The sequence below is a fragment of the Crocodylus siamensis genome, chromosome 10 (genome assembly GCF_052110815.1).
Source record: "Crocodylus siamensis isolate JL-2025a chromosome 10, ASM5211081v1, whole genome shotgun sequence".
Classification (NCBI taxonomy): Eukaryota; Metazoa; Chordata; order Crocodylia; family Crocodylidae; genus Crocodylus; species Crocodylus siamensis.
The window spans coordinates 36,900,326-36,927,086 of record NC_143404.1 but is presented as its reverse complement, the minus strand read 5'-3'; the positions used below and the strand labels follow the sequence as shown (position 1 = coordinate 36,927,086).

Below are 26,761 nucleotides of genomic sequence, written 5' to 3'. Positions count from 1 at the left end.
ATGATTGTTAAAGAAGATGCCAAAGAGTTGATTTTCAAGAACAAGGCAGACAAGGGAATTCAGGTGAGAGGCTGGGGGGCAGCAGAGCTGTGGCCTCAACCTGGCCAAGGGTGGGGAGGGGAGTGGGGTTTCAGGATGAAGGCTAACACATCCAGGTGTCAGTGTCACATGCCAGGTACAGGTGTGCAGCAGACATTTGTGTAGGATGGTTGCTTGTGTCCAGAATGTGACTTAGTAACTATGTCCAGGGAAAGAGTTGACCCACTCTTCTGAGCCCCCCAGCCAGGCACAGGACAAAGCAGTGATGCTGAGTTCTTTTTCCAAATCTGCCTTTGAGCCTTTAAGCTTCAGAGAGTCCCTTGCCCCACTTAGGAAGGGGGCCCCAGGGATATCTCAGGCCCAGGGCTCACTTGTAGGGCTGGATCTTTGCAGCTCTTAGCCCTGCTCCCCTACATGCCATCCTGCTGTGCTGGGTCTGCCTCCTGCTCTCCACTAATCTACAGCTCTAGAAAGAGCAGAAGGGAGCAGGTCACTGAAGGCTCATCCCCTGTTCAGAGTAGGGAAGGAGCACATGTGGAACCATGGATACAGGCTCACTGTCTCCAACTGGAAATGATCCTCCCACACCCAACACTGGGGACAGAATGTCCTGGAGGTTAGGGAGAGCTGGGGAGAGGGCAAGGCAGAAGAACAGGTAAGTGGGTCTGAGCACTAACTCAGTTGTCTTTTCATTCCAGGATGGCAGCTTCACATTTGACAGCACCTTTAGTCTGGATACCGAGCAGGTACAGTAGGTTCTAGGCATGTGCAAGCTGGGAAGGAAGAAGGCCTAAGGCCTCATAACCCTAAAGCCTGCACCTTAGATTAGAGGCAACCTACTAGGGCAAGCCATGAGCAGATCCATCTGTCCTGTGGCTCTGTCTAGACCAGAGGCAGGCAATCGTTTTGGGCGGAGGACCACTTACCGAGTTTCGGCAAGTCATCAAGGGCTGCATGGGTAGCCCCACCCCTTGATAGGTGCCCCGCCCCCCAGTCGCCATCTTGGGATCAGAAGTCCCCTAACCCCTGACCTTTGCCACCAGAAGTCCCTCCCCTTGTCCCCTGGAAGTACTCCTTTCAGCAAGAGAGTTTGCCATCTTGGAACCAGAAAAATACCAAATTATATTCTAAAAATCAAATATGTACTGCAACATTCATTAATTTAATTTCCAAACATATTTTTGTCCTGATTTAAACATGTTTGTGTAGTGTTCATAGAGGTGATAGTATAATAGCTTAAAATGAAGTCTTACTCTTGTATATTGTGGGAGGGTGGGTATAGGTTTGTGGGTATGTGGGGTGTGGGATTTGTGGGGGTGGATAGGCATGGGTGGTGTGGTTGTGTGGGTGCGTGTGCATTTTGTAGGGAGCTGTGAGCAGGTGCATGGAGCACAGCAACAGCTGGGCAGGAGCGTGGGGCCTGTGCTGGTGCACTGGGGCCAGCACCAGTGGGGCCCAGAGCAGGGCAGCAGGTCTGTGGGGTCTGCACTGGCAGGGGTCTATGGAGCCGGGTTGGCTCCTCCTCTCCCTGCTTGAGCAGCACAGCCCAGCCCAGCTCCATACAACCTCCGCCGGTCCAGACCCCATGCTCTTGGGCAGAACCTGCAGCTTGGTGCAGAGGAAAGCAGCCCCCTGCACCACCACTGCCAGGCAGTTTTAGCTGAGTCAGTCACTCAGAGCCCACACAGGGCTGCCTGTGCCTGCTCTGCGCTGCCACCACTGCCCCACGGGGCAGCCAAGAAGTGGTGGTGACACAGGACAACCCCACGTGGGCTTCGGGTGGCTGCACCACGAACTGCTGGCCACGCAGTGGAGGGGGGTAGGTTCAATCATTGATGCTGCCACCAGGGTGCTTTCACCCCAAATACTGCACAGGATGACATATCTCCCTTAGTGATGGGGCTGGCTCCCAGCAGACATTCCCTTGAAGTTCCTGCATTCCATGAGAAGACATGATATTTCAGCCTGCTTCTCCAGGGACAGATTGGCCGAGGAGCTTGGATTAATGAAAGTCTCCCAGCCCAGCTGGTACATGCCCTGTAGTTTAAACGGATGGGCACATTTTAACAGTTGGTGTAGATCTATCCCTCCTGAAAACCACCATCAGAACCCACAAAAGACATCACAACCCTTCCAGTCTATGCTAAGGATGTTTTATTAGCAGAGGGTGCTCTGGAGAGAAGCATGACCCTGAGGTTTGGGACTGCTGCCAAGAGTCTTGCCCGCCACCCAGCAGCTAGTGTTTCTGACCACTATCCATTTCTTCTTTAATGCCTGGGTCCTGAATCCCTCCCCTAGCTGGGATGTTGTCTGTGAACCGCCCTTGAAGGATTAGGTAGTGTTGGAGTGATTTGTAGTCATGATGGTTCAGGAAATATGTGAGTGGCAAGGATTTTTTGAGGGTGATATTTTTTATTAAATGCATGGTTGGGAGGAATGAGGCAAGGTTTTGAATCAAATGCATTCTTCTTCGGGTCAAAGCTTTGCATTTAAAAAGTTGTTTAAGTCTACACTAACCATGCAATTAATCCAATAAAAGATGCCACCTGTGAGAATCTTTGCTTTCCAGGATAAGGTGTTCTTGGAGCTATTGAGACCCCTGCTGGTGATGGTGCCCCTTGGCTACAGTGTGTCTCTGTTGCTGTGGGAAGCCAACCGCTCCAGGACGGAGTCACAGTTCCACGGCACTGGATGGCAGTGCAGCATGGTCCAGCAGGTGAGGACACTGCATGAGAAGCTCCTGCTATATCCCATGGGACACCCCCCCACCCAGCCTTTCAGATGTTCAGGGTTGATATTTCACCCCAGCTTCCTTCACCCAAGGGCATGAAGTGAATATTTTGCCTGCAGGTTGCCTAGGGAAAGAAGAAATATGCTCAGGTGTACTGGGCACAATTTCCTAGAGGTGCCCCAGGGGTCAGGAAATAGCTGTGGCAACTGGACACAGTCCCTGGATCAGCATCCAAGAGGTCACAAAGCAGCCTGGAGTCCACTGGATATGGAGTCCCAGAAGTCAGGGAATAGCTGGGGGCCAGTGGTTAGTGTCCCATGAGGCCATCTGATGCCATCCCAGGGTCAAGGGCACCCAGGGGCCAGTGTTGTGCTTATTCTCTAGTCTGTTGCATCCACCTGAGTCTTGTAGGAGTGCAGGGAGGGAGGAAGCCTAGGGACACTACTGTTTCTGTCCTTGTCTCTCATGCAGTATAGTTCTGGATCTGAGCTCTCAGCTCACTCAAGGAGACCCTAAAATCCATGGGAGTTGCCCTTGGGTGTCTGAGGGAAGACCTGATTCCAGTATCAGAAGGAACCCTCAAACAAAAATATGTAGGGCCTGGGGAGCAAACCAAAGCCTTCTGAGCATTTGTAATCCTTCTCCAGGTGATAGACACCATCTTCCAGGAGCTTGAGACCTTAGGGGGCAGTGTAAGGGATCTGTACACTGTCAGCTTTGTCCAGGTAAGATGGAGGGAGGGGGCAGCCAATGTGTGGGAAACCATGAAGTCCCTCAAGGGGTCAGGTGTCTGACCCACTGCTGATCCTACCCTGGGCCATTGGGGAATTATTTTATACATCTGAGAACAATACCCCCCTACTGGAGATATGTATGTAGGGGTGTGATGGGACCTTCCAGCCACCTCCGCAGCCTAATGACTGGCCTGTCACAGGTCCTCTCTTCTCTTCACCATTGCCTACCTGGCTAGCACAGCTGTGATCTTGGCCCCATTGTGATTCCTCATGTGTAAGGAATGGGAATGCCTGTCCTGCAGAGCCAGTGTATTAAATGTCAATGTTGGAGACAGGAGGATCCGGGCAAAGGCACTAAAGAGTCAGAAAGCATGAGGACTACCCCAAGACAATGGTCTGGGGTTTACTGTGTGCAGAAGCATGCCCCCCACCCCACCTAAGTTCCTGCTTCCAGTTCTGTATGGCAACCAGAGTGGCTTTTCCTTCCTCCTCATTTTTCTGTTTATTTCCTAAGCCTGCGTGTAGGAAGTTACAGCCAAATGCACAAATACAATGTGGGGAACAACAAGGTAGTCTGTAGCCCTGCAGAAAGGGCCATGGGATTAAAGTGGATCAAAAGCTGCATATGAGCCAAGAGTGTATACGTTGTTGCAAAAAAAAAAAGTCAGTAGCATACTAGGCTGTATTAACAAGAGGATGGCATGGAAGTCACAGAAAGTGATTCTTCTACTTTCCCCAGCACTGCTGAGGCCTCACCTAGAGAACCATGTCTAGTTTGGGACACCTCACTTCAAGAAACTGTAGACAAATTGGAATGAGTCCAGATGAGAAAAACGAAGATGATTGGAGGTTTAGAAAACATAACATTGAGGAAAAGTTAAAAGAACTGCAATTATTTAGTTTGGAGAAGAAAAAAAACTGAGGGGGCAGGGTTTGCTTGTTGTCTTCTGGCTAGCTATAAAAAGGACAGAGATGGACTGTTCTCAGTGTCTGCAGAAGACAAGACAAGAAGTCACAAGGGAAGTTTAGATTGGATAGTAGGTCCTGGAGAACAAGTGGTTGGACTAGCTGTTCTCCCAAGGTCCCTTTCAGGGTTGCCAACTGTCCATAAATTTACAAACAGTCAGTACAAAAACAGACTAAAAATGCCTGTCTGTAAAGTCTATACAAATAATGGAAAATTCCATAAGTAACTAAGCAATAGGGAAGTTTATGAACAAGGCTGGATGTTGAAGGACAAACATAGCACATCATTGCTACCTGGTATCTGACGAGGAGCACAGCACCCTGCAGGGAGCATTTTCTCAGGGCTTTGTAGCCCACTTAGCCTTCTCCCCCATCCCCCAGCCATGTGCTACTGCTGCCGCTGCTCCTGCATCCTGTCCTGGGTCACAGGTAAGCAGGCAGTAGGGAGACCCTTACTGCTGGGATGCGGGTTGGGGCTGGTGGGGCTGGGGAAACAGAATAGCTCAGGGTATAGTAGGGGGCATTAGGGTATAGGGGTAAGTAGAGAACCCCTGGGGTGGGGGCAGCACAGTGTAAAGTCATTGCTGCAATCAAGCATGGTTGCCAACACAAGACCATTTTTATTATAAATAAACAGAACTTTTTACTGTGGTTGGTGTTAAACCTCTAAATTTGAACCCAGTTCTTGTTCAGGGCCCGGCAAAGGAGTTACATTTACATTATGTAAAACACCTGTCAGTAAAAACATACGCCAGTAAAAAAGTTGGTTGTCAGTAAAAAAAAAAAGTCTGCAGATTGTCAGTAAAAAAAAGTGGCTTGGTTTAGCAACCCTGCTTCCAGTCCTGATTCTCTGATTTTGCCTGATCACCTCCGTGCTGCATGCTGCCAGTCTGGCTTTTGGTGTTCACAGTGAAGAGCCCATTTCCCCTACCTTTCTGCTTGTGCTGCCAGTGACAGTTGTGCAAAGCAGACGTAATCAGGATGGAAACATTTTAAACCAATTTTTCACTACTTTTGCATGGATGTAAATGACCTCAGGGCAGGTAAGAATTAGATCCTGTGTTGAATAGCCTGGTTAGTGATTAAATATACTGCTCCTGTTCCTTGGGTCCTGGTGATGTAAGGAGTCAAAAAGAATCAACTTTTCCCACTGGGGAATACAAGCAGCCCCAAAGACACTTCTTGGTGCTGTGGGGCCAGCAGATGGGTGAACAGGAAAGGCAGGTCTCTGTTTGCTCCCCTCACTCTTGCTTGCCTGGCTCAGAATTGCCAGTGAAGCTGGATATGAGAAAGTGCTTCCCCCAGATGGCAATGAGCTCACTGGGGCTGCAGTGCAGCCCAGAGTGGGACCTGTTACCAGTGACCTCAGTGGCAGCAGGATCAGGCCCATAAATCTGCTGATCCTGGGTGAAATCCTGTTGCCATGAGAACCTTCCTTTGGGCTTGATCTCACCATCTCGTGAGACCTATAACTTAAAATAAAAAATGAGAAGAAAAAAGTAGAGGACTGGAGGGCCCTGGGATGGGGCACACTTGAGCCAGAGCTAAGCTTGGGCAACTGCTTGATTAGTTGGGCCTGAGGAGAGAGGGCAAAGTCTTCTACTATCAACTAGTGAAGTCACCTGTCATACATATGGGGCAAGCAGCATTAGAATCTTGTTAGGAGCACAGGCCCCTCTGTAACTATCCCATCAGGTGAGAAGCAAGCTGCCGAACCCCTGTGTATATAAATATCAAACCCACATGATAAACATACCTATTAGGAAATGCCCACCTGCCTCTGGGAGAGCTCTTTACGAGAAGGAATCTTGATTGGCTTTGTGCAGGTGAATACTGGCACCCATGGGGAGGCCTTGTCCAGTGACTGTCCACAGGTTGAGTCCTGCGCAGGGCCATGTCCCCAGTTCTCACAGGTCTAGCCATGATGGTCCTTCCATTCAGTCATAAGGACCACCTGGCTGTTTAAAGAAATGGACATTCAGGTGTTTGCACTCAGGGGCGACTTATTTTCTCTAGTGCAGGCCAAAGATGGGGGGCCAGCAGTTTAGATATTGGCATGTGTGGCAGCGCGTGACCTAGGGGTGCCGCAAACTCCCCTAGTGCCCCCTATCTACCATGCCAAATCGGGTTTAACGCACCCTCGCTATCTCGCCCACCACGTCTCTGATGGTAATTTGTTAAAGGGAGGCTGCCTTTCTAACCCTCCTTGGCACGGTGCCTCGATGTACCTTGGCTTTGTCTAGTTGCCCAGTGCACTCCAACCTTTGGGGCTGCACGTGAGTCCCACAGTCACCCATGCCCTCACGGGTCCCTGGACTCATCTCCGTGCCCGCCTGTGCCCTCGCAGGTGCCTCCTGGCTTCTCCTGTGGCTCCCGTAGCCCCCACCGGGGTCCGTCTCCCCGCACTCACCTTGCAATCCCCTGCCTGCACTGGGGCCTTGCCTCGCGATCCCCACGATTGAGGCTCAGGTGGCCGTAGCCGTGCCTGGCCTCCAGACCCCTTTCCCAGGTCTTATGCCCACTGGGCTCCTCACAATCGAGGCTCAGGTGGCCGCAGCCGTGCCTGGCCTCCAGACCCCCATTCCAGGTCTTGCGCCCCACTGGGGCTTCTCACCTGCACCCACACTGGGCTCCTCCCGATACTGCCCCCACTGGGGCCGGGGTCAGGACACCCTAAAATGGAGCACCCTCTCCGGTGCCAGGAACCCCCACACTACTGGGGAGCTCCCATGAGGCCTCCTCCAACCCCTACAGCCTCACCCGGTCCTCCGGTCTTACACAACTCCAAAACAGAAAACTCACGCTCCTGTGTTAGAACATAAATTCCAAGCCCCCTGGCTATCCTTCATTCGTATCCCTATCAGGGTTTCCTCCACCCAGTATCATCAAGCTGACGCTGCTCTGCCTCCTCCCAGCAGAGCTCCCTCTTCCTCAGCTGCCAGAGGGGAATTGACCTCCCACCTCAGCCTGGCTTGTTTATATAGGCCAGGCCCTGCCCCCTTCCGGTCAGCTGACCAGACTGGTTGTCTCGGCAACCCACACCTGTGCTGCCCTGGTGACTGGTAGCTGAGCCCATATTACTGTTTATCAGTAGCAGACACCTTAGTGCCCTGCTACAGCATGTAAGGCCCATGAATTAGCTGCTGTTAAGAAATGGAGGCCTTTGGTTTCCTAAGAGAAAAAATCCTGTTTCCTATAGCCGCTATTAGGGGGATAGGAAAGCTCACAGAGGAGTAGCAGCAGGAGCTCTGGGCAGTTAAACCAGGGTCAGTTTTAGTGAGATGATTTTTTTTTTAATGGGAAAGAATATATCTAGCCAGGAATCTTGCATACCAGTACAGTCCCCACCTCTCCCAAAGGCCTGGTCCCAAGCTTACGGATATCACAGATTTCAATGGGTCCCAGATATGTCCAATTCTTTTAGTATTTCTAAGACTACTCACACCTATGGGAAATTTTGAGGTCCTTTCATGTACCCTCTGGAGAAACACCTCCAGCCATGGCCCACACTTCCTCTTCTCTGTGCCAGTCCTCTACACCACTCCTCTATGCCAGCCCCCAACACTTGTGGTGACACTGTGACACTGCCTGGGCCTGGCCAGAACCAGGCTTATACTGCTAACTGAATTCCCAAGTTCCTTTTCGCATTTCTACATGTCCCCCATGGAGACCCAGCCATGCTTCCAGTTAAGCTGCTTGATAGCTCCTTGCCACCCAGCTGAGTAGACCACTCCCAGCTGGACACTTCCTAGGCTAGCAGCTCCTTCCTTGACCTCTTGGACACCCGTCCTTCTAGTTTCTGATGAGAGAGGCTGTAGACTATGAAAGCTCATGCCTCTCTGAGCCAGCTAGTCTCTAAGGGCACTTCTATACATGCTCCAGAGATGGAGTGGGGGTGGTGCTTTAATTAGGTGGCTCTAAGAACCTCTGTAATTAAAGCGCTTCCACGTCTTGTGTATCAGCGTCCTCATGCTTAAAAATGGTGGTTGGGCGCTCGAACTAAAGCTCATTTGACAAGCTTGTTCAAGTGCCCCTACCGCTATTTTTAAGCACGGGGACACTGATACACCAGACTCAGGAGGCTGCTGGAGCATGGTAACTGCTGTGCTCCAGTAGATTCAATTAATCAAGTGTGCTTCAATGTGCTGGAATTCCAGTGTGTTGGAGCAGCCTTTACACTTGTGTATAGACATCCTAAAGTGCCACCCTGCCCTGTCTTCTAGCAAATGAGAACAACATCCCAGCAGTCTTAAACACACCTTTTCCCAGAGCTCCCCTTTGTGGGCACACTTCATTTAAAATTAATCCCTTTAGGGCAGGGGCAGGTAAAATGCGGCCCATGGGCCAGATGCGGCCCACCAGGCCATTCTATCTGGCCTGCAGGGCCCTAAAAAATTTAGAAAATTAATATTTATCTGCCCCTGGCTTCCTGTCATGTGGCCCTCGATGGCTTGCCAAAACTCAGTAAGCGGCCCTCCGCCCAAAATAATTGCCTGCCCCTGCTTTAGGGACATGATTGTTGAAGAGAAGGCTGGGGAGGGTGGCAGTTAGAGACTAACTAGTTCAGAGAGGCATGAGCTTTATTTAGGGACAGCTTCTTTTTGTCAGATACTATGAATGGACTTAGAGAGAAAGGGTTTAAAAGGGAGAGGAATTTAAATATAAAGGAAAGGGACGGGGAGGAGGCACTGCTGAGATGAGCAAAAAGTGGGTTGAAAAGGTCAAAGCAGATAATCAGAGCATTTAACACATAAGGGGACACCAGAAATGTAGCTGGAGTTAAAATCTAATCCAGGTAATAGAAGAAGAACCCAGAGTCTCCGTCAAGATCATGTCTAACACAGTCAGGTCTATGGATGATTTCTTGTTCTGCAACTGCACATTTAAGTTAGTTTTTAAATAGATTTCCTAGACATTAGGGGCCTGAAGGGACCTCATGAGATCATTGAGTCCAGCCCCCCCGCCATAAGTGGGAAGTCAGCTGGGATCAAGTGACCCAAGCAAGAAATAAATCCAGCTGGTTTTTTTTGAAGGAGTCCAGAGTAGGTGCTTGCACCACCTCTGGGGGGAGTTTGTTCCAGACCCTGTACATACGTACCGTAAAGAACTTTTTTCTTATATCCAGTCTAAATTGACCTTCCAGGAGTTTATGGCCATTGGAGCTTGTTATCCCTTGGGGAGCTCTGGTGAACAGATGTTTTCCCAAGTCTTGATGTACCCCTTTTATGAAGTTGTAAGTTGCCACCAAGTCCCCCCTGAGCCTTCTCTTCTCCAGACTGAAGAGTCCCAAGCCCCTCAGCCTCTCCTCAGCCTCTCCTCCAGGCCTTGGATCATATGAGTGGCTCTCATCTGGACTCTTTCAAGCTTCTCCACACCCTTCCTGAAGTGGGGGTCCCAATACTGGACACAGTATTCCAGCTGCAGTCTCACCAGGGCCAAGTAAAGCAGTAGGATGACTTTCCTGGTTTTGCTTGAGATGCATCAGTGGATACACACCAGAGTTTGGTTAGCTGTGCCCACCACCGCATCACATTGGTGGCTCATATTCATCTTGTGGTCAATCAAGACCCCCCAAGTCCCTTTCAGTCATGTTGCTAGTTAGCATAGCACTGCCAAGCCTGTAAGTATGCTGGGAGTTCTTCCTGCCAAGGTGAGGTTGTATTGTTTAATGATGGCTTGTCTGAGGTCAGTGATGGAGTGTCCAGGGAGACTGGAGAGGCTTTTGTGTTTCTGATTTTGATGTCAAATCAGTGTCCATTCACTGTTTCACATGGGGATTTCCCCATCTGGCCAGTGTAGTTAGCAGAGGAGCACTATTAGCAGGTGATGGCATATACGACATTGGTGGAAGAGCAGGTGAATGAACCCCAGATGTTATATTTCTGTGTGTTTTTTCCATTGGTGATGTAGTCTATGTTGTTGAGGGGGCAGAGCTGGCATCTGGGTCTGTAGCAAGACCTGATGGCTTGGAGACAGTTAAAGTCAGGTAGTCTGTTGCTGGAGTGATGTCATTTAAATTTAGGAGCTGCCTGTAAAGCAGGACAGGCTTGTCCCCCAAATCTACCTTGAAAAGATGGTCATTTTCTAGGAGGGACTGGAAGTCATTAATGATGTATCAAAGGTGTTCAAGCTGGGAGCTGTAAGTGAAAATGACCAGAGGGATTCTGTTGTCCTTGTCTTGGGGTTGGTATTGTAGCAGGCTGGAACAAGGTCTGAGTCTGACTAGGCTGATTTGAGTGGCTGTGGTTTTGTGACTATATTGTAAATGTAGGAAGCTCTGCTCCAAATCCCTAAGGTGTACATCCTGGTCAGTGGGATCAGAGCAGCTCTAGCTGTAACATAGAGCTTGGCTGTGAACAGTGGATTTAGTGGTAGACTCAGGATGAAAGCTAGCAGCATGCAGATAGCTGTAGCATTCAGTTGGTTTCCAATACAATGCGGACACTACAAAGCTTCACAGTGAAGTCCAAGAAATAAAGTTACTAGGTGAAGTATTAAAAAGTCAATTTGATAGAGTGGAAAATGTTTAAGCCCTGGTGGGATTTTTCTAGAATTGACTCTCATAGCACCCTAGAGTGCCATAAGATTATTTTAAGGGGTCCTGCAGGATGATGTTCAATATTAACACTGTTAGGTGAGCAAACACCTATGCATGATTCACAAGATAAACCTAGAGATTTCAAACAGGAATCTATCATGTCAAAAACATTCTGGGCTATGTGAAGTTGGTCTGCTATCCATAGTGTGTGGTTTTAGCAAGTCTTAAAGACTGTTAAATTAGCATTAGTTATGTTAAGCAAAATAGTGTGAAAAAAGCAAAACTAAGTCCCCTGGAGTTAAATACTTCTTGGAAGATTAGCCAGGTCCAGAACGTTTAATCTTCATAAAGTGTTGGCTGTAAATTGTAAGACAGCTTATTTCTGTTAAGTGTAATTGGGAATAGAGTGTATCTAGATACATTCATGTAACGCATGATCTATATTTTCTCATTTTAATGCTAGCCATATAGCTTTTAGAAGTTTAGTAAAGTTTGCTGTGTGATTAATTCATATATTTTCTGTTTTGCTGGATACCAAAGGGCTGGTCTAATATTGTGCCATGGACCCTTGCTCCCCGGGAGGTTGGGGTGGGGGGTCAACACCTGCTTGGTCTTTCTGAGTTTTTTTGCCACAGAAGAATTGCTCTATTATTTTTGCGTAGTAAAAAGAAATGAAAGTGAAGAGTTCTTCCAAGGGTGCCTGGAGTCTAATGGGGGGGTGCCTTGAGTCTAAAAGGGTTCAGAACCACTGTTTTAGAGATTCCTTCCTGTGTGTCCACATGATGAAGATATCATTGAGGTACCTCAAGTATAACAGGGCAATGAGAGGGCAGCTGCAGAGGAAGCAAGACTTCAACATTTGTTATAAATATACTGGCATATTGGTGGGTCCTGTGTGGCAGTGCCATTCATTTATAGGTATAGTGAATTTCCAAATCTGACATAGTTGTGTGTCCAGATGAAGTGGGAGACTGTGATGGTAACACAAGTGGTGCTGGCACTGGGGATAATGTCCCTTGTGGATTGTAATCTGTCCTCATGGGGGATGTTGGTGCACATCGATGTGATGTCCATAGTAGCTAATAAGGCGTTTGCTGGAAGCTTATCAATGGACCCTAGTTTCTTGAGGAACTCTGGTGTCCTTGAAATAGTTTCAAATGATAGCTGAAGCAAACCAATCACTCTTTACTATAGCTAGCAGAAGAAATATATAGATCTAGACAAAACAGTACATACTTTTCTGCATTTGCTGCTTCAGTTTCTTCACACAGGAGCATACTTTGGTCCCAGGTCAGTGTTCTCTGAGAGGTCCAAGATCCACCTGCCTCCTCTCAACCTTGGAGTCTCTCTATTCTATGCAGCAAGCTTCCTTCTTCCTTGGCTGGCCATGTGGTTAAATGAGACCCCTCTGCGATGGAAGCATGCCACTATTCCCCTTCCCTTTCCAAGCTTCTAGTGTCTCTATAAGTTCCTCTGATTTTCTCCCCAAGTATCCAAGTCACTATGGTTTCAATGCCCAGCACGAACACCTGAACTCCATGTTCTGCTCCCTGGAAAATTACACTGGTTCAAAGTTCCTCCCAGTTAGCCTGAATGATGGTTGGTAAGCACATCTATCAGCTTTACCCAGAGTTATCACTGTGGGTAACTACTAATGCTTTTCAGGTTAGTACTACCCCTTGGCTCCCCTCCCTGCTCTCTGCCCTATGGTGATGTGAACTGAGCATTTCCCACCTGGACAGCTCACCACTGGCTCTGCTCCTTTCCATGCAGCTCTTGCTTACTACTAATACTGTCCTTGTTTCAGTTCCATGGAGATGGAAAAGCCCATGACCTGCTCAGTCCCAGTAACCGAGCCCTGCAAGTGATGGAAGTCTCCCCTCTGGGTCTGTAAGTACCAGATGCCTCAACCTAGCTCTTCCCAGGTCATTAGCACAAAAGTTCCAGTCACCAACATCAAGCTGGACAATAGATAGGATGAAGCCACACAGACTGGTGATGGCTTTAGCAGCACAGCTATGAGTGAGGCACTGCCCTTGAGAATGGCTTATGGAGCTGGTCTTGGGGCATCACAGCAATTGGTAATTGTGCTCAGGAAAAAGCATTGGCAGAGTGGGAGCCAGGCTAGTAGTGCAGTACTTGGGGCACCTTGGCAGAGATATTGGGGGAGCCCATGATGGGATTGGCAAGGGGACATGGCTCAGAGTGGCGGTCATTGGCAGAATTGGGGGTGGAAGCACAAGAACAGAGTACCTGAGGGTGTGTTGCCCTGTGGGGATCCCTACCAGGATCCCACTGCAGTCTCCATTATTCACATGGGGCTGTGAGCCAGTGTTTCCCAAAATGTGGGGCACATCTCCTTGGCTATGGGCATGTCCTAAAGCATCCCAACTAGCTGGGGGATGACTCCATGCTCTTGTAAGCTTCATACTCTTAACTTCTCTGCTTTCAGGGTGGTGGAGGAGGTAACCGAGATTGTTGTGTCCAGCTCTAAAGCTGCTTCTAGTTTCTACTCATGGGGGAATGAAGATGGCACAGCGCTGTCCTCAGGGTGTTTGCAGCATTTGCAGATGGCCCAACATCCCTCTGTGTAAGGATCAGGGTAAAGGAAGGGTAGCCCCTGTGGGATTGCTAGGTGGGGGTTTTCACCTAGGGAGGGGTCAGGCCCTGGAAACAAGATCACACTCTGCACCTCTCTGTTAATGCCTTGGGACCAGGCCATCTACCCTCCATATTCCTGAGAGGTCTCCCAAGTAGGCCTAGTCGTATAAAGCTGTGCAATGCCCCCAGAGTGCAAGATGGTCACCTGCCATCTCTGTGGCATTAGCTGGTTCTGGAGAGGGAGGGAAATGGGATAAAAAAAGGATCAGACATGGGACAAAAGAGTCTTTCTCAAAGTCCAGGAAGGGGAAAGGTTAGAGGTTTCTGGCCAGATCTGAGCACTAGGGACCAGCTTCTATTCCACCTGTTAGTAAGACTCTACCTAAACTGTGGTGAGACAAAGGGTTTTTCATGGCCTGCTCCTGTTGTGCAGAACCAATTTCATGGGTATATCATAGTGGCCATGCCTCTTGGCACTGATTGGCAGAGAGCTCCTGCCCCTTGGCACTGATTGGTGGAGAAGCCTAGGGGGAGGAGGGAGGAGGGGGCCACTGCCATCTTGTCTGCTGCCCTTCATGCCTCCCCACCAGCCAGTTCCTTCCCTTCCCAGCACCAAGAACTACCAGCTCCCCCTGGGGAGCCAGCAATTTATTTTTATTGAGTTTTGTTGTTGTTGTTGATTGTGTAGATTTTGTGGACAATCCTGGATTTCAGTTTCTGTGAAATCCAGGAAACCGTGAAACAGTAGGTCCCAACAGTAGGTCCCTACCGATTAGATGTATAAGTGGACTTAGGTGCCTAAGTGTAATTCTCTTCCATCTTGCTCCTGTCCCCGAAAAACTATTAATCCAAAATGGGTGGGTTGTCCTCCTTGCTGCTTTGTGTGACTCAGCTTTGAGTCTCAGACAACAACATGTTACATAAGAAGATGCAGTAATGGATTTTTCATGGACCTCAGCAGATTCATAAATTGTAAGGGCTGGAAGGGACCTTGCAAGATCATTGTGTCCAGCCCCACTGCGCTAGGCAAGAAAGACAATTTGAGTCAGGTGACCCTAGCAAGGTGACCGTCCAGTCTCCTCTTGAAGATTTCTAGGGTAAGTGATTGTACCACCTCTGGAGGGAGCTTATTCCACAGTCTAGACACCCTGACTGTAAAGAAGTTTTTTCCTAGTGTTAAGCCTTAAATCGTCTTCCAGGAGTTTGTGGCCATTGCTCCTGGTTGTCCCCAAGGCTGCCCTGGTGAACAGTTGTTCGCCAAGCCCCTGATGTATTCCCCTGATGTAGCAGTAAGCTGCTACCAAGTCCTTTCTCAGCCTTCTTTTTTTTAAGGCTAAAGAGTCCCAGGTCCCTCAGGCTTTCATCGTATGGCTTGCCTCCTGTTTTCCCCAGGTGTGGCAGCCTGTTCACACTCACTGTGGAGCGGGATCTGGAGGGCTGTGGGCACCAGCGCTCAGCTGTCAGGATCTTCGAGTTCCCCGGCCAGGCTGGGCCCTGTGCAGAGCCGTATGTACCAGGAGATGTGGCAGCTCTGAGCTCCTACTCCAGGTGACGAGCCCCAGGCTCTTCTGTGCCTGCTGGCAGCCAGACTACTGGCTCTTTACTGTCCTGGCAGTATGCAGAGCTGTCTTGCTGTCCCCACTCCATGGAGATAAAGTCCCTCCTTCCTCACATTCACCAGGCACTTGCCCCTGTGATTCCTGATATCTTTATTGGGTTCTCTGTTTTCTCTGACTCTTTCCTTTCCTAAGGGACATCTTTCCTGGGCCAGAGTATTACTAGAACTGCTCTGCCCATGGTCTTTCCATCCCCTGGTAATAGGATGCTCACAGATGACCAAAGCTGGGGGCACTGGGACCCCAGGAAAGGCTGCAGGGTCATCAAACAGCCTGGGAAAATCATCAAGAGAGCCACGAGTCCACCCAATGCTACACCCAGACCTGGGGGCCACCCTGGCAAGGCTGAGTTCTACGGTAGATGAGCTCAAAGGTGGCCCCCAGCTGGAGCCATGCTAGCCCACCCAGGGTGACACATTGCAATGGGCAATATGTGCACCAAGTGATGCTCAAGGACAAAGCCTCATCACAGGGCTGGCACTGGAACTTACTGCTGTATCATAAAGTGAGAAAGTCCCTGATGGTTGGAGTGAGAGCGGGTGCTGATGATCTGTCTGTCTAAAGCAGCAGCAGGGCCCTCAGCCCCTTGCTTCCCCATTATGGGTTAAGGCTGTATTGAGCCTGCCAGGTCACCAGTGGGGGACAGGAAGGGATTTCCCATGGACTGATGACATCCATATGCCAAGAGCATTGTCCTCCCCTTTCTCAGAGCACCCAGCACTGGCCCCATCACAGGCAGGGTCTAGGCCAGGTTGGGGTGGGCTGTTCTGGAGCCCCAGGTCTCACCCATTGAAATGCTAGTTGTGATGTTACTGGTTCTCTTCACCACTCCCCCCCTCCCCCTCCCCCCCCATGAAGCCATTCTTGGCCCTGCCCTTGGTTCTGTTACACTTCATGCTCTGTCTCTTTGCAGGTTCTCCCCCCTGCTCCAGGCTCTGGCTGCTGGAGACCTGCCAGCTGAAGCTGGGTTCCTCCCTAGGATTCTCAGGCAGACGCTGGAAGGAAACAGCTTCACATTCCTGCTGCTGTGTCTGACTGTGCCAGGTCCTCACCTATTGTGCTCAGTCATTCCCCACCAGGCAGGGCGGAGCATTGCTGGGAAGCACCAACGCCAAATCTCTGTGCTGGGCAAGCCCTAGAGTAGTGTTCCTCAGTCGACTGAATCAGGTGCTGTGCAGGCATCTGGGACATCCCTGCAGGCAGGAATCCTGCTAGTCTGGAGGCAGGTGCTCTGCTAAGCTTTGAGCTGAGCTGAAAGAAGCCATGTTGTTGGCTCTGGTATGATTCTACAGCCAGGCCAGGCAGGAAACCAAAGAAAGAGACAAGCATACTGGGATTAACACCTGCCCCTCCCCATTCCCCCCTGCAACACTGCTCCAGACAGAGGGAACCAGATCCCTGGCCCCCCAGTGCTGCCCCAAGAAGAGGACCTCACTGCTGCACTTATCCAGCATTGGTTTCCTCAGGCCCATCCCCCAACCAGGATGCAAGAACCTTCTGCCCTTCTGCCCTGTGTCTGGCCTTAGGTCAGATTTCAGCAGGACACACACAGCCCCTTCCTTTAGGGCTGTCCCACTGCCTTACCGTAGCACCTGCCAGCTACACTCACTCTGCAAAGCAGCTGTCCAGACCAGCAGGCAACAGACACTCTCTGGAGGGTTTATTTTGGGGCTTGATCATCACTCCAGTCACCAAAGCAAAGTGGCTAATCTCTGCTGCCCTGAACAGCTGGCCTGAACAGTTGTTTCATGCCTGTTTGCTAAGGCAGATGATGGAATCCAGCCAAGTAGACTCCTGCCCCTTCTCTCCTGGTCCCCTGGCCTCTGTCCCCTCTAGTGGTCTCAAGTGTGCATTGCTTTGTGTCCGACTCAAGTAGCCTTTGTGGCTGGATGTTCTCCATTCTTTTAGATGCCTCTGCAGAAGAGATCCTGTCAGCCTTCTCACTGGCTGAGCAGGTGCGGGGACTGGCCAAGAAGGTTTCACCAACCCTCTGGGATCCTGCCAAAGTGGCCTCGAGGCGGCGAGCAGAGATCCAAGAACTGAGGGCCCAGCTCCTCTTCAGGAACAGCCACTCCACACAGGACAGCATGATAGGCCAGCTGCAGAGAGCACTGAGGGAACTGCAGGTGGGAGATCCAGGCACACAGGATGTCCAGCTGGCTTTGCTGCCCCTAGATTAGGACACTCTCACCCAGCAATATCTGTATCCCAGTGCTCTTCACAACCACACCTCTGCCATCCATGGCTACTGTGCCAATGCATTCTGAGAAAATCTGTCCCTTAGCACTTCAGTAGGGGATGCTGTTCCAGGGAGCAATGCAGCTTATTAATAGCACCAGAAGGGTATGCACCCCTCAGCCGGGCCTGCAAGCAGTGGGTGCTCGTAGCTATGTGCATGCGCACCGTGTGGCAGTGTGCATACCCAATGCTGTCTCCAGATATACGGATCTGGCTTGTGTGACCATGTTGCTGGGTTATGCAGCAGTAATGCTCTGGGTCTAAGTCTGAACAGAAGTAAGCCCCTTGTCTTAGAAGCCTGCCTGTAAGCACCCCAAGTGTTGCCGCTTGGGGAAGAGGGCATCTGTAGCTAAACAGGTAGCTGTGGACAGCTGGGCACAGCTTGCCACATGGAGCTGAGGGTCCAGCAGATGCTGGAGACTTTGTGCATGGTGCCTTTACTGTGACTTGGCTTTCTTGGCCAGCACCGGTTCATAGTGTGGGGATTCAAAGCACAGTGAAGTCTCCCTGGACTGTCTTCCAGGTGCTGAAGAACCAGAGTTGGGAGAAAAAGAAAGCAGCATCAGAAGCAAAAAACAAGAACCATAATCCTGGAGCCAAGGTGAGCCCTGGATCCAGCTATCAATCCTGCTGGGGTTGCACAGGCAAAGAGGTACTACAGGGCACAGGGCAGAGAGAAGACCCTCCCCCAGCTGCACAGCTGGAGGAGTAGCTGGCACTGAAACAGATAAAGTGCTACTGCCCAACCCAAGCCATGCGGTGTATCCTGGGCATGCCACGCTATATGGCCTTCAGCCAGGCACGTCTGGGGCTTGTCCCAGCACTTCATCCACCAGCAAGGTGGGTTCTTCAGGATATGGGCCCCACGGGGAACAGAAGCCCACACCCAGCCCTGATAATTGTGCATGGTGGGATGGCTACATGCCATGGAGAGCTAGAAACAGCTGTACTTCCCCACTTGGGAGGAAGGCTGGGGAGTGGAGGAGAAGAAGAGTGTGTGAAGAGCACAGGCTGGAAAAAGCTCTGTCAAGGGTGTACAAGGTTGTATGGCTCTAGGCTCCACTTAGCTTTAATGTGCCCTTTTGGACATGTCACACACTGCAGGGTCCAATACCACTGTGGCTGGAACAGGAAGATCAACTTGTGAACCAGGTCCTGACAGAAGAGTTGAGAAGCCAAGTGCTTCTGGACAAAGACAACCCCAAACAGGCAGATGTCCAAGGTGGGGGAAGATTTCAGGGCTGGTTCCTGCTGCCCAGCCATGGGGCTTCAATGGCTGACCTGAGGGGGCAGACAGCTCTTCAAGTACAAGAAAATGTCCCTACCTCAGCTTACCCCACACCAGCCCAGAGGGAAGGATAGTGGATGCAACCTAGTATACCCTAAATGGGGCCTGCAGAGGAGAAAGCAGCAGGGTCTTGGCTTCTTCAGGAGAAGAAAAGGAACCAGGAAGGAGGCTTGCCTTGAACACTCTTTTTTTGTGGTTGCTGATGGCAGGCGATGTGACCTGGCTGTGTTTCTGGTAGCTTGGCTCTGTGTGGTGACCTGCCTTAGTACATGGTGGCTTGGTTCCATGATGGTCTAATACCTGGGGGGGCATCTGTATGTTAAAGTGCTCTTTGTTTTCACCCATTGCCCTGCCTCCTCAGCAGCTGTCCCGTTCCTTTCATGCAGGTTTTGTTTCCTTTTCTGTTGAAGGAGGCAGAGCTGTAGGGAGCAGTCCAAACTCCTTTGGCCATCTCTCCCTGAGGGTGGAGCAGGTGACAGAGGAAGAGCCTTCACAAGGGCCAAGGAGTAGAGCAAAGGCACCAACTTGTGCAGCAGGCCCAGCCGATGTGGTAAGTGAGGCACAGAGTGGGCAGGCAAGGGATTGAAGACTGCAGTAGGGTGTCTCCCCCCCAGCCAATATTTTTGTCACAGTTGCAGGGCTAGCGGCACTTGTGCCTCCTTCCAGCTCATCCTGAGGCAGGTGTCAGCTGGGAGCACCTTGACATCTCCACAGGTGGAGTTTCACAATTAACCAGGTCCTTGGTTCAGCTTATTCATCCTGCTTACCTCTCAGGCCAGCTGGGCCTAGCCCTGCCCTCCTGCCTTCGTGATTCTGTAACCAGCAGTGTAGACAGTAACCGGGCAGTCTTTGTCATACACCCACACCAGTGTGGCAGAAGGGACAAAGCAGGAAAGGAAAAAGAATTTTAAACATAGCAGTCTCCAGGCCTTTCTATCTTTCCTAAAGGATCCCCATTACAGGCTTGACAAGAGCTCAGCAGATACCCAGGCGAGCTTTGCCTCTTGTCCTGAATGGTTATCTGACAATTCCCACCCCTGAGGAAAGAGACCTTTAAAATGTTTGTTCTTTAGATTGTTTGAGCCCCTGGCCTTTTCCTCAGCCTGGGGCCCTCTTTTAATTGTCCTTAAATGTCTTAAAAGTCACTTCTCATCTTAAATTGCTCCTACAGTTGTTTTTCTTATAGCCTCTTATTAAAATGACTAAAATGAAGGCAACTCGTTCACATTGCAAATGTCCCTGTAATCAGGTAAAGGTCTCATAAATTATTTCAGAGCAGCTCCACTTCTGTCACAACTCCTCTAGTAATGCACAGTAATTAAGCTACAATATTCCCTATAAGCCACTGCATTTTACTCTGAAGGTACCCTAGGGACCTGCAGCTCATACTCTGCAGATACCACATCTGAAATGCAGCCACCTCTGGAGTGCAATATGGCAATTTTCCAGGCAGGCATGGCCACATTTTGGGCACATGGAGTCTGGTTGTCTCCATACATGCACCAGTATCACACCATTGTAAGGCTGTTCCTTCCACACTGTTATTCCCTTTCTACCCCTTTGTACATGAGCATAGAGCAAGGCCCAAGAAGTTACAAAAATCAGTAAGCCCAAAAGGGAAGTCAGGTGAATTTGTGAGGCAAGGGAGATGACCCCCATTACAGGAACTTACCCGTTGACCCTGGGGAAAAGCCACTGAGGTCTTCAATAGTGCAGGTGTCATGTGTCACTTGGAAGCCCCAGTCCTGCATATCTCCAATGAGCTGGAGCCTGCCTAAGCTGCTGCTTCCTGTATCTGCCCAGACCTCAGTCAGACTGACTGGAGCCTCAGCTGTGAGCAGAACTGCTAATTGTGCTCAGTCTTGCTGCTGCCTTGGGAGAAAACTGACCCCACAGCTGTTCTTCTTGGAATGACCTTTCCAAGTGACTGGGAGCTGCCCTTGTGATAATCCATTATTCTTCTTCTGCCATAATGAGAGCTGAGGACTAGGTACCAGTTTCACACAGGGAATTAGGTGATTCACTGTCACATTAAGAGCCCAAATCCAACCTCTGGATCTTCCAGTCTCTCATTCAGCTTGGTGAGTGCCCTGTCCACTGAGCAATTGAGAAAGAGGAGGGTAGCACCTGTCCTGTCCTCCATCTGTAAGCAAGGGCTGGATTAGGTGTCTAGTACCAGGGAAGGGCTTATGTGAAAGCCCCCAAGAAAAACATGCATTTCTTTCCGGTGCAGGTGGACATCTGACTTTCTGAGCATTTTTTATCAGCTCTTTTACACAACTGCCCACACATAGTAGCTGTGTTTGGGGTCCCATTTTGAGGCATCCAGCTCTCCCTCTGCACTTTAGCAGGATCCTGGGTCCCTGACTTGAAGCACTGGATTCCACTAAGCTGCAGGACACTTAAAAGGAAGGTATTGCAGTGCTAAAGTCCTTTTGTGGCTCTAGCCCTCAGTTCCCTGCATCTCATCCCACATCCTGCCAGAGCTGTGCAAGTGTTCCCATCTGTGTACCCCAGTACATGGGGCTAACTGTGATCTCCCAAAGGGACCCAGCTTTCCTCAGCCAGGAGCTAGCTGGACCAGCCAATGCTCTTACACCTCCCTGTAAAGCATCTCCTGCTGGTAGATGTATGGACTGCAGTAACTGAGCTCCCTTTCCCAACTACAAGCATTTTCTTGCCCTAGAACCTCCTACTGCACATGATTGGGGTTGTAACTGCCCTGCAGGCAATGCATACACTACCAAGGAGCCAAATGCTTCCCCAGGTTCAAGCTTCTGTGTTATTGTGTAGGGGGAGATCCTGATTACAGTTTCTGCATGTGAGCTCTCCACATGGAGGCTGGAGAATCCTGGGGAAATCTGCTATTGGGTAGGGAATAGAGGGAAGCAGGACATCTGCCTGAACCCAGCTGAGGCTTCCTGCCCCAACAAAGTTAACTCCATGAGGGCATGTCCAGTGAGGGAAGTGGAAACTCCCAGACCCTGGAGAAAGACCACTTGGCTCTTCAGTACCTCAGATGTATGCACCATCTGACAGTCCCAATGTTGTGAACTTCCCAGACAGCTGTGCACTGTAGTGGTTCCAGGGCTTTTAGCTTCCTGCATTGTGGTCACACCATACGGTACCTGTTCAGCCTGTACAACCCCTGGAGCACATGCTACCATGCTGTATCAGCCAGGAATCATACATGTCCCAGAGGCCAACACTTGCCCAAGCTGCATTGCTTTTTTCTTGCTCTACTTGGCATCTTGCCTGTATCTGGCTCCATCTACTATATGGCAGCCTTGTACTCTTTCAGTGACTCAGGGCCTCCTTGCTCTGTGTGAGAGGAAAGGGAAGGTCATTTGGAGGATGTCCCCTTCTTTCTGCCCCAGTGCTCAGAGTAGCCCACCCCCCAAATTCAAGCAGAACCCATGTCAACAGGAAGGGGCACTGGGCTGCCCAGCTGGCCCTGCGTCTGCACCACTATGCTGGGGCACTGGGATCCTTCTCTCCTCTCTTCTCTGCCAGGTGAGGAGCTGGTCCTCTCAATATCGCCCAGCCCTGGAGCTGCAGTTCTCCCTGGCCAAGGCCAGGAGGCAATGTCTACAGCAACAGCATTGGTCTCTCATCCGGCAGGAACACTTGAAACTGGAGGGGGAGCTAGGAGGAAAGCAGGAGGTGAGTGGAGAGTGAACCCTAGCCCCTGGTTATAAGGCAAGAAGCCAAGAGCAGTGACCAAGGGAGCAAGCAGGGTTGGGACAGCAATTTGTGGAGGGGTAGTACTCTGTGATTAGCTGAGGCTGGGTCACTGTTTCTAAGAGCTCTGAAATAATACCAAGGAACTCTGCCCCTCCTGGTACTTCATAAATTGGGAAACTGAGAAGCAAAACTATGGGCCCCTCTGTCTCCAAATCAGAAACTGTGCTCAGGGGACAGCAGACTCCAAGGAAACTAGGAGGAAATGGAGGCTTGGGGCTGGGGGGCATGGGCAGTTGGGATGAGTCCTTGGGAAGGACAGACAAAGAAGCAGTATTAGTGAGAGACACCTGAAAGTACTTCTGGAAGGATGGGACTGAGGTGGGGAAGAGCAGGCAGTCTGTGGAGAAGCCCTTGTGGTTTGAAGCATCCCTTCCCAGCAGGCCGCTGCTGCCTAAACCCTTTCCCTCCCACATGCTCTGCATGTGTCATTTCAAACATGGTGGCCTCCTCTGCCAGATTGGTTAGCACCTTTCACTGCTGGGCAGTACAGGAAGTGAACAGAAGAGATCATGGGAAAAGGCCAGAGATAGAGTCCAGCAGGGAAGTCTTCCCCAAACCATGTCTGTAAGGAAGATGCAGGACCTGGGTGTTGCAGAGGTCTACATGGATGGACAGCTGAATTCAGAACCCAGTATAGCTGAGGAAAAGGACTTTGGAGTCACTGTAGATAGTTCTCTAAAAATGTCGGCTCAATGTACAGTGGTTACCAAAAAAGCTTGTAAAATGCTGGGCATCGCTAAAGGAACTGAAAACAAAATAGAAAATGTCATTCTGCCATTTTACAAGTCCTTGGATGTAGTAGAATTAGACAAAGTACAAAAAAGGGCACCTAAGATGATCAGGGGTATGGAACACTATAAAGGCTAGGACTCCTCAGTTTGGAAAGCAGAAGGCTGAGGGGGGCATATGATAGTGGCCTATAAAATCATGAAAGGTGTGGACCAAGTGAACAGGGAACTGTTCACCAAGTCCCAGAGTACTTAGAACTAGGGTGCACCCTCTGAAATTAGTAGGTGACAAGAAAAAACACTTTTTTATGCAACACATAATTAACTTATGGAATTCATTACCACAGAGGGTGGCAGCACAGCCAAGTTCAAAAAGGGACTAGATAAATTCATGGATGAGAGTCTATTAATGGCTATCAAACATAAGGATTGGAGATGTTTCCTCTGGCATCTCTATATCTGGCTCAATGCTCTGTACAGTATACAGAGTAGACTATAGACTCTGTATACTGTAGTATATAGTCTACAGTACTATAAACTAGTAGATCGTAGTATCTACTCCTCCCACTGTTGGAGATGGGCTACTGGACTAGACAGCCCATTGATCTGCCCCAGTATGGCACTTCTTATATCTTTTATGACAGACAGATGGCTGGACAGACAGTTGCCCCTTGTTTAGACCTCTACAGTTATTAGCAATGAGACCTGATAGACCATGTAACCAGGTAGCACATCCAGGCAATGACTAGGCACAGGGCTGAGGCAGCAGGTTCACACTGCATGTGCTGTCCAGGTGGTGCTGGGAGGGGCCCTCCTCCCCTGCTGGGAAGGTGACTGACAGATCTATTCCCTTTGGCTCCAGCTCCCTCCCTCTGAGCAGGAAGCTCTGAGCATGCAGAAGGAAAAGGCTATACTGGCACTGCAACTAGAAGCACTGCAGCAGGAACAGGCTGAAGCAGAGAAGGACCTGGAGGCACTGTACCAGCAGCACAGATGGGAAGTGGAGACTCAGAAACAGCACACCCTGCAGGTCACCAAAGGGTTAAGCTGCCATTGGCCATGTGCCCAGACACCAGGTGTTACATACCTGGGGGGGGGGGGGGCGGGGGCAGGAGGGTCAGGAATTGGGGCTCACAGCAGCTGGCTTCAGATGGAAACCTATCCCCGTCACCAAATCAGCTCTTACTGCCAGCTCCCCCATGGTGACAAGCCAAAGCCTGAGGTGCATGGATGGATTATGAGAGACAGCAGCCCCTCTGGGTAGAATGAGGGCACGTGGGGCAGGTTGGTGAGCAGACAGAAGATATCAGGTCCCAGCCCATCATCCCCTGGGATCTGTTCTTACAGGCTCTTGCAGCAGTGTGAGGTGAGTCAGCTGGCATGGTGCAAGCTTTCATTGTTAATAAAGTAATCAGCTTGAAGATCTGAAAGCAGCTGCAGTGGGAAGGAGCTAGCACCAGAGGCAGAGCAAGGGGCTGGCAGTGCTGCCATACAGGAGACCATGGGATGCTCTTGTGACGCCTGTACCAGCAACACCAATGAACAGCAGCACCATCCCCTTCCTGGCCCTTAAACAGGACTTCAAGCCAAACCTCCCCCAGTCACCAGCCAGTGCTGCTGGAGCAGGAAAAGCAGCCATTCCTGGTAATCTGGGGACAACCTAGACCAGACAGACCTCAGTCACTTCCACCTGGGCAATAGCTCCCTTGACATAGCTTGGTCCAGTCCTTGAGAGGAGCAGAGTGCTGTTCTGAATAGGAACACAAAATGTTTGCAAGGCACATTGTACCCCAAAACCATGTCAACTGCAGCTCATGCCTGGCAAAGGACCCTCAGTGCTGCTGCCCTTTGCTGGTTTGTAGCTGAGCAGCAGGTCTGAGTTGCAGTATGGTAAAGGGCCCCATTGGGTTTCTCTGCAGGTGTTTCGGGCCTATCGAAACCTCTCCGAGGAGCGTACAGAGGCTCTGGATCAACAGTACCGGAAACTGCTGAGGGAATGCCTGCAGGATGCAATCCACCTCTCTGCCCAAAACCAGCAGCTTCGGGCACACAACCAGCTGCACTACACCACCAGAGCCACACAGACAGACTAAGACTCTAGCGAGGCCAGAGCACCAGCCTCCTACTGAGTGCAGGAGCTCTCTGCCTAATGGGGATGGGGCATTGAAGGCCATCAGCAAGCAGGGAGAGGGTGGGGCTGAGTGCCTGGCATTGCAGGGAAGAGGTACTGGTCATGTATCCAGTGCTCTGAGCACAGCCTCTCCAAGAGCCCCATGCAGATACTATGGCTTTTCATCAGATTTAACACCATGTAGCCAGGATGTTCTCCCTGCACCTGCTGAGTGGGGGGCTGATGGCAGATGAGCCCTGGGAGTTATAGGCAGAGCAGGCAGCAGGTGCATGAATTTCTAGTGAAACACTGCACTAGCCCCACATGGAAGGCTGGGGGACTAAAGCCATAGATGCTCTGTAAAACTACAGCTGCCATTAGCTTCCAGAACATAAGTGTGATAGACCCCTTCCCCCAGCATTAGGACAAGAGTGTACAAGGGCCTGGACCTGCTGTGGACGGGAGGAGCCCGGCCGGGTCTGCACCGGCCAGCAGAAGCGGCAGCGAGCCGTGTGCCGCACGGGACAGGATGAGCCTGTACTGGTCAGTCCCAAGCAGCACACGGCTCTGCTGCCATTTCTGCTGGCCGGTGCAGACCTGGCTGGTCTCCTCCTGCCCCCAGCAGCACATGGGAAGCCGGCTTCAGCTGCATGCCGACCCCGTTCTGCCCAGGTGGGTCCTGTAGCACCATGTCAACCTGGGCATGGCACCGGCAGGCTGGTCGGGCCCCAGATCAACCCTGGCTTAACCCCGTGGCTTCTCTAGCACCAGGTCAACCCAGCTGTAGCCAAGCAGCTCCTGCAGTACCATGTTAACCTGGGTATGCATGCCCTATCAACCAGCAACATGTCAACGCCTGCAACTCCATTGGTGTCAAAGGTCACGTGACATTACTTCCTGATGTGATACCACTTCCTGTAAGGTCTTTGAATATGGCTGGCCAGCCCACTGGGCGATAAAAAGTTCATGATCCGGTCCCACATTCAAAAAGGTTGGACACCCCTGCTCTAGACAACCAAGCTACTATTACAAGTAGCCAAGCAGTGATGGAAGGGTCTAATAGAGGCTTCCAGTGTTGACTGTCGGGCTGTAATTAGAGTCTTAGTCCCTGCAAGTCAGTAGCTGAAAACTAGCCGTTTCCCTTCTTACCAAAAACTCTTAGGCCCTTACTGACGGCCCCTTTAACCTGACTCTTGAGAGCAGGAAAAGAACCTTAAGGCACCCACAGCCCTTCTTCACTCAGGATGCTGTGAAAGCACATGCTACTTGGGCACAATCCCCAGGCTACACTTGCCATAGCACCCAGTTAAGTGAAACAGGCAAGAAACACCCCTAGAAGAGCTGTGGTACAAACAGGAGCCAAGGGGCTTAAATGCTGGGTTATTGCAGGATTCCACCCCGGTGACCCAGCTCTACAATAGCAAAAGT

The 26,761-nt window shown here is 50.5% G+C and overlaps 1 protein-coding gene across 1 annotated transcript; it reads left to right on the top strand.

Moving 5' to 3' along the window:
• On the top strand, positions 1-25,674 carry LOC149856437 (chromosome-associated kinesin KIF4B). Its single transcript, XM_090065160.1, has 15 exons — positions 1-63; positions 738-785; positions 2,609-2,755; positions 3,418-3,495; positions 12,816-12,898; positions 13,461-13,598; positions 15,002-15,115; positions 16,139-16,269; positions 17,134-17,351; positions 17,987-18,064; positions 18,568-18,685; positions 19,138-19,301; positions 22,265-22,414; positions 24,086-24,253; positions 25,143-25,674. Exons 1-15 carry the CDS (start codon positions 1-3, stop codon positions 25,314-25,316), a joined length of 1,872 nt encoding a protein of 623 aa, XP_089921286.1. The 3' UTR covers positions 25,317-25,674.
• Positions 25,675-26,761: the final 1,087 nt, after the last annotated feature.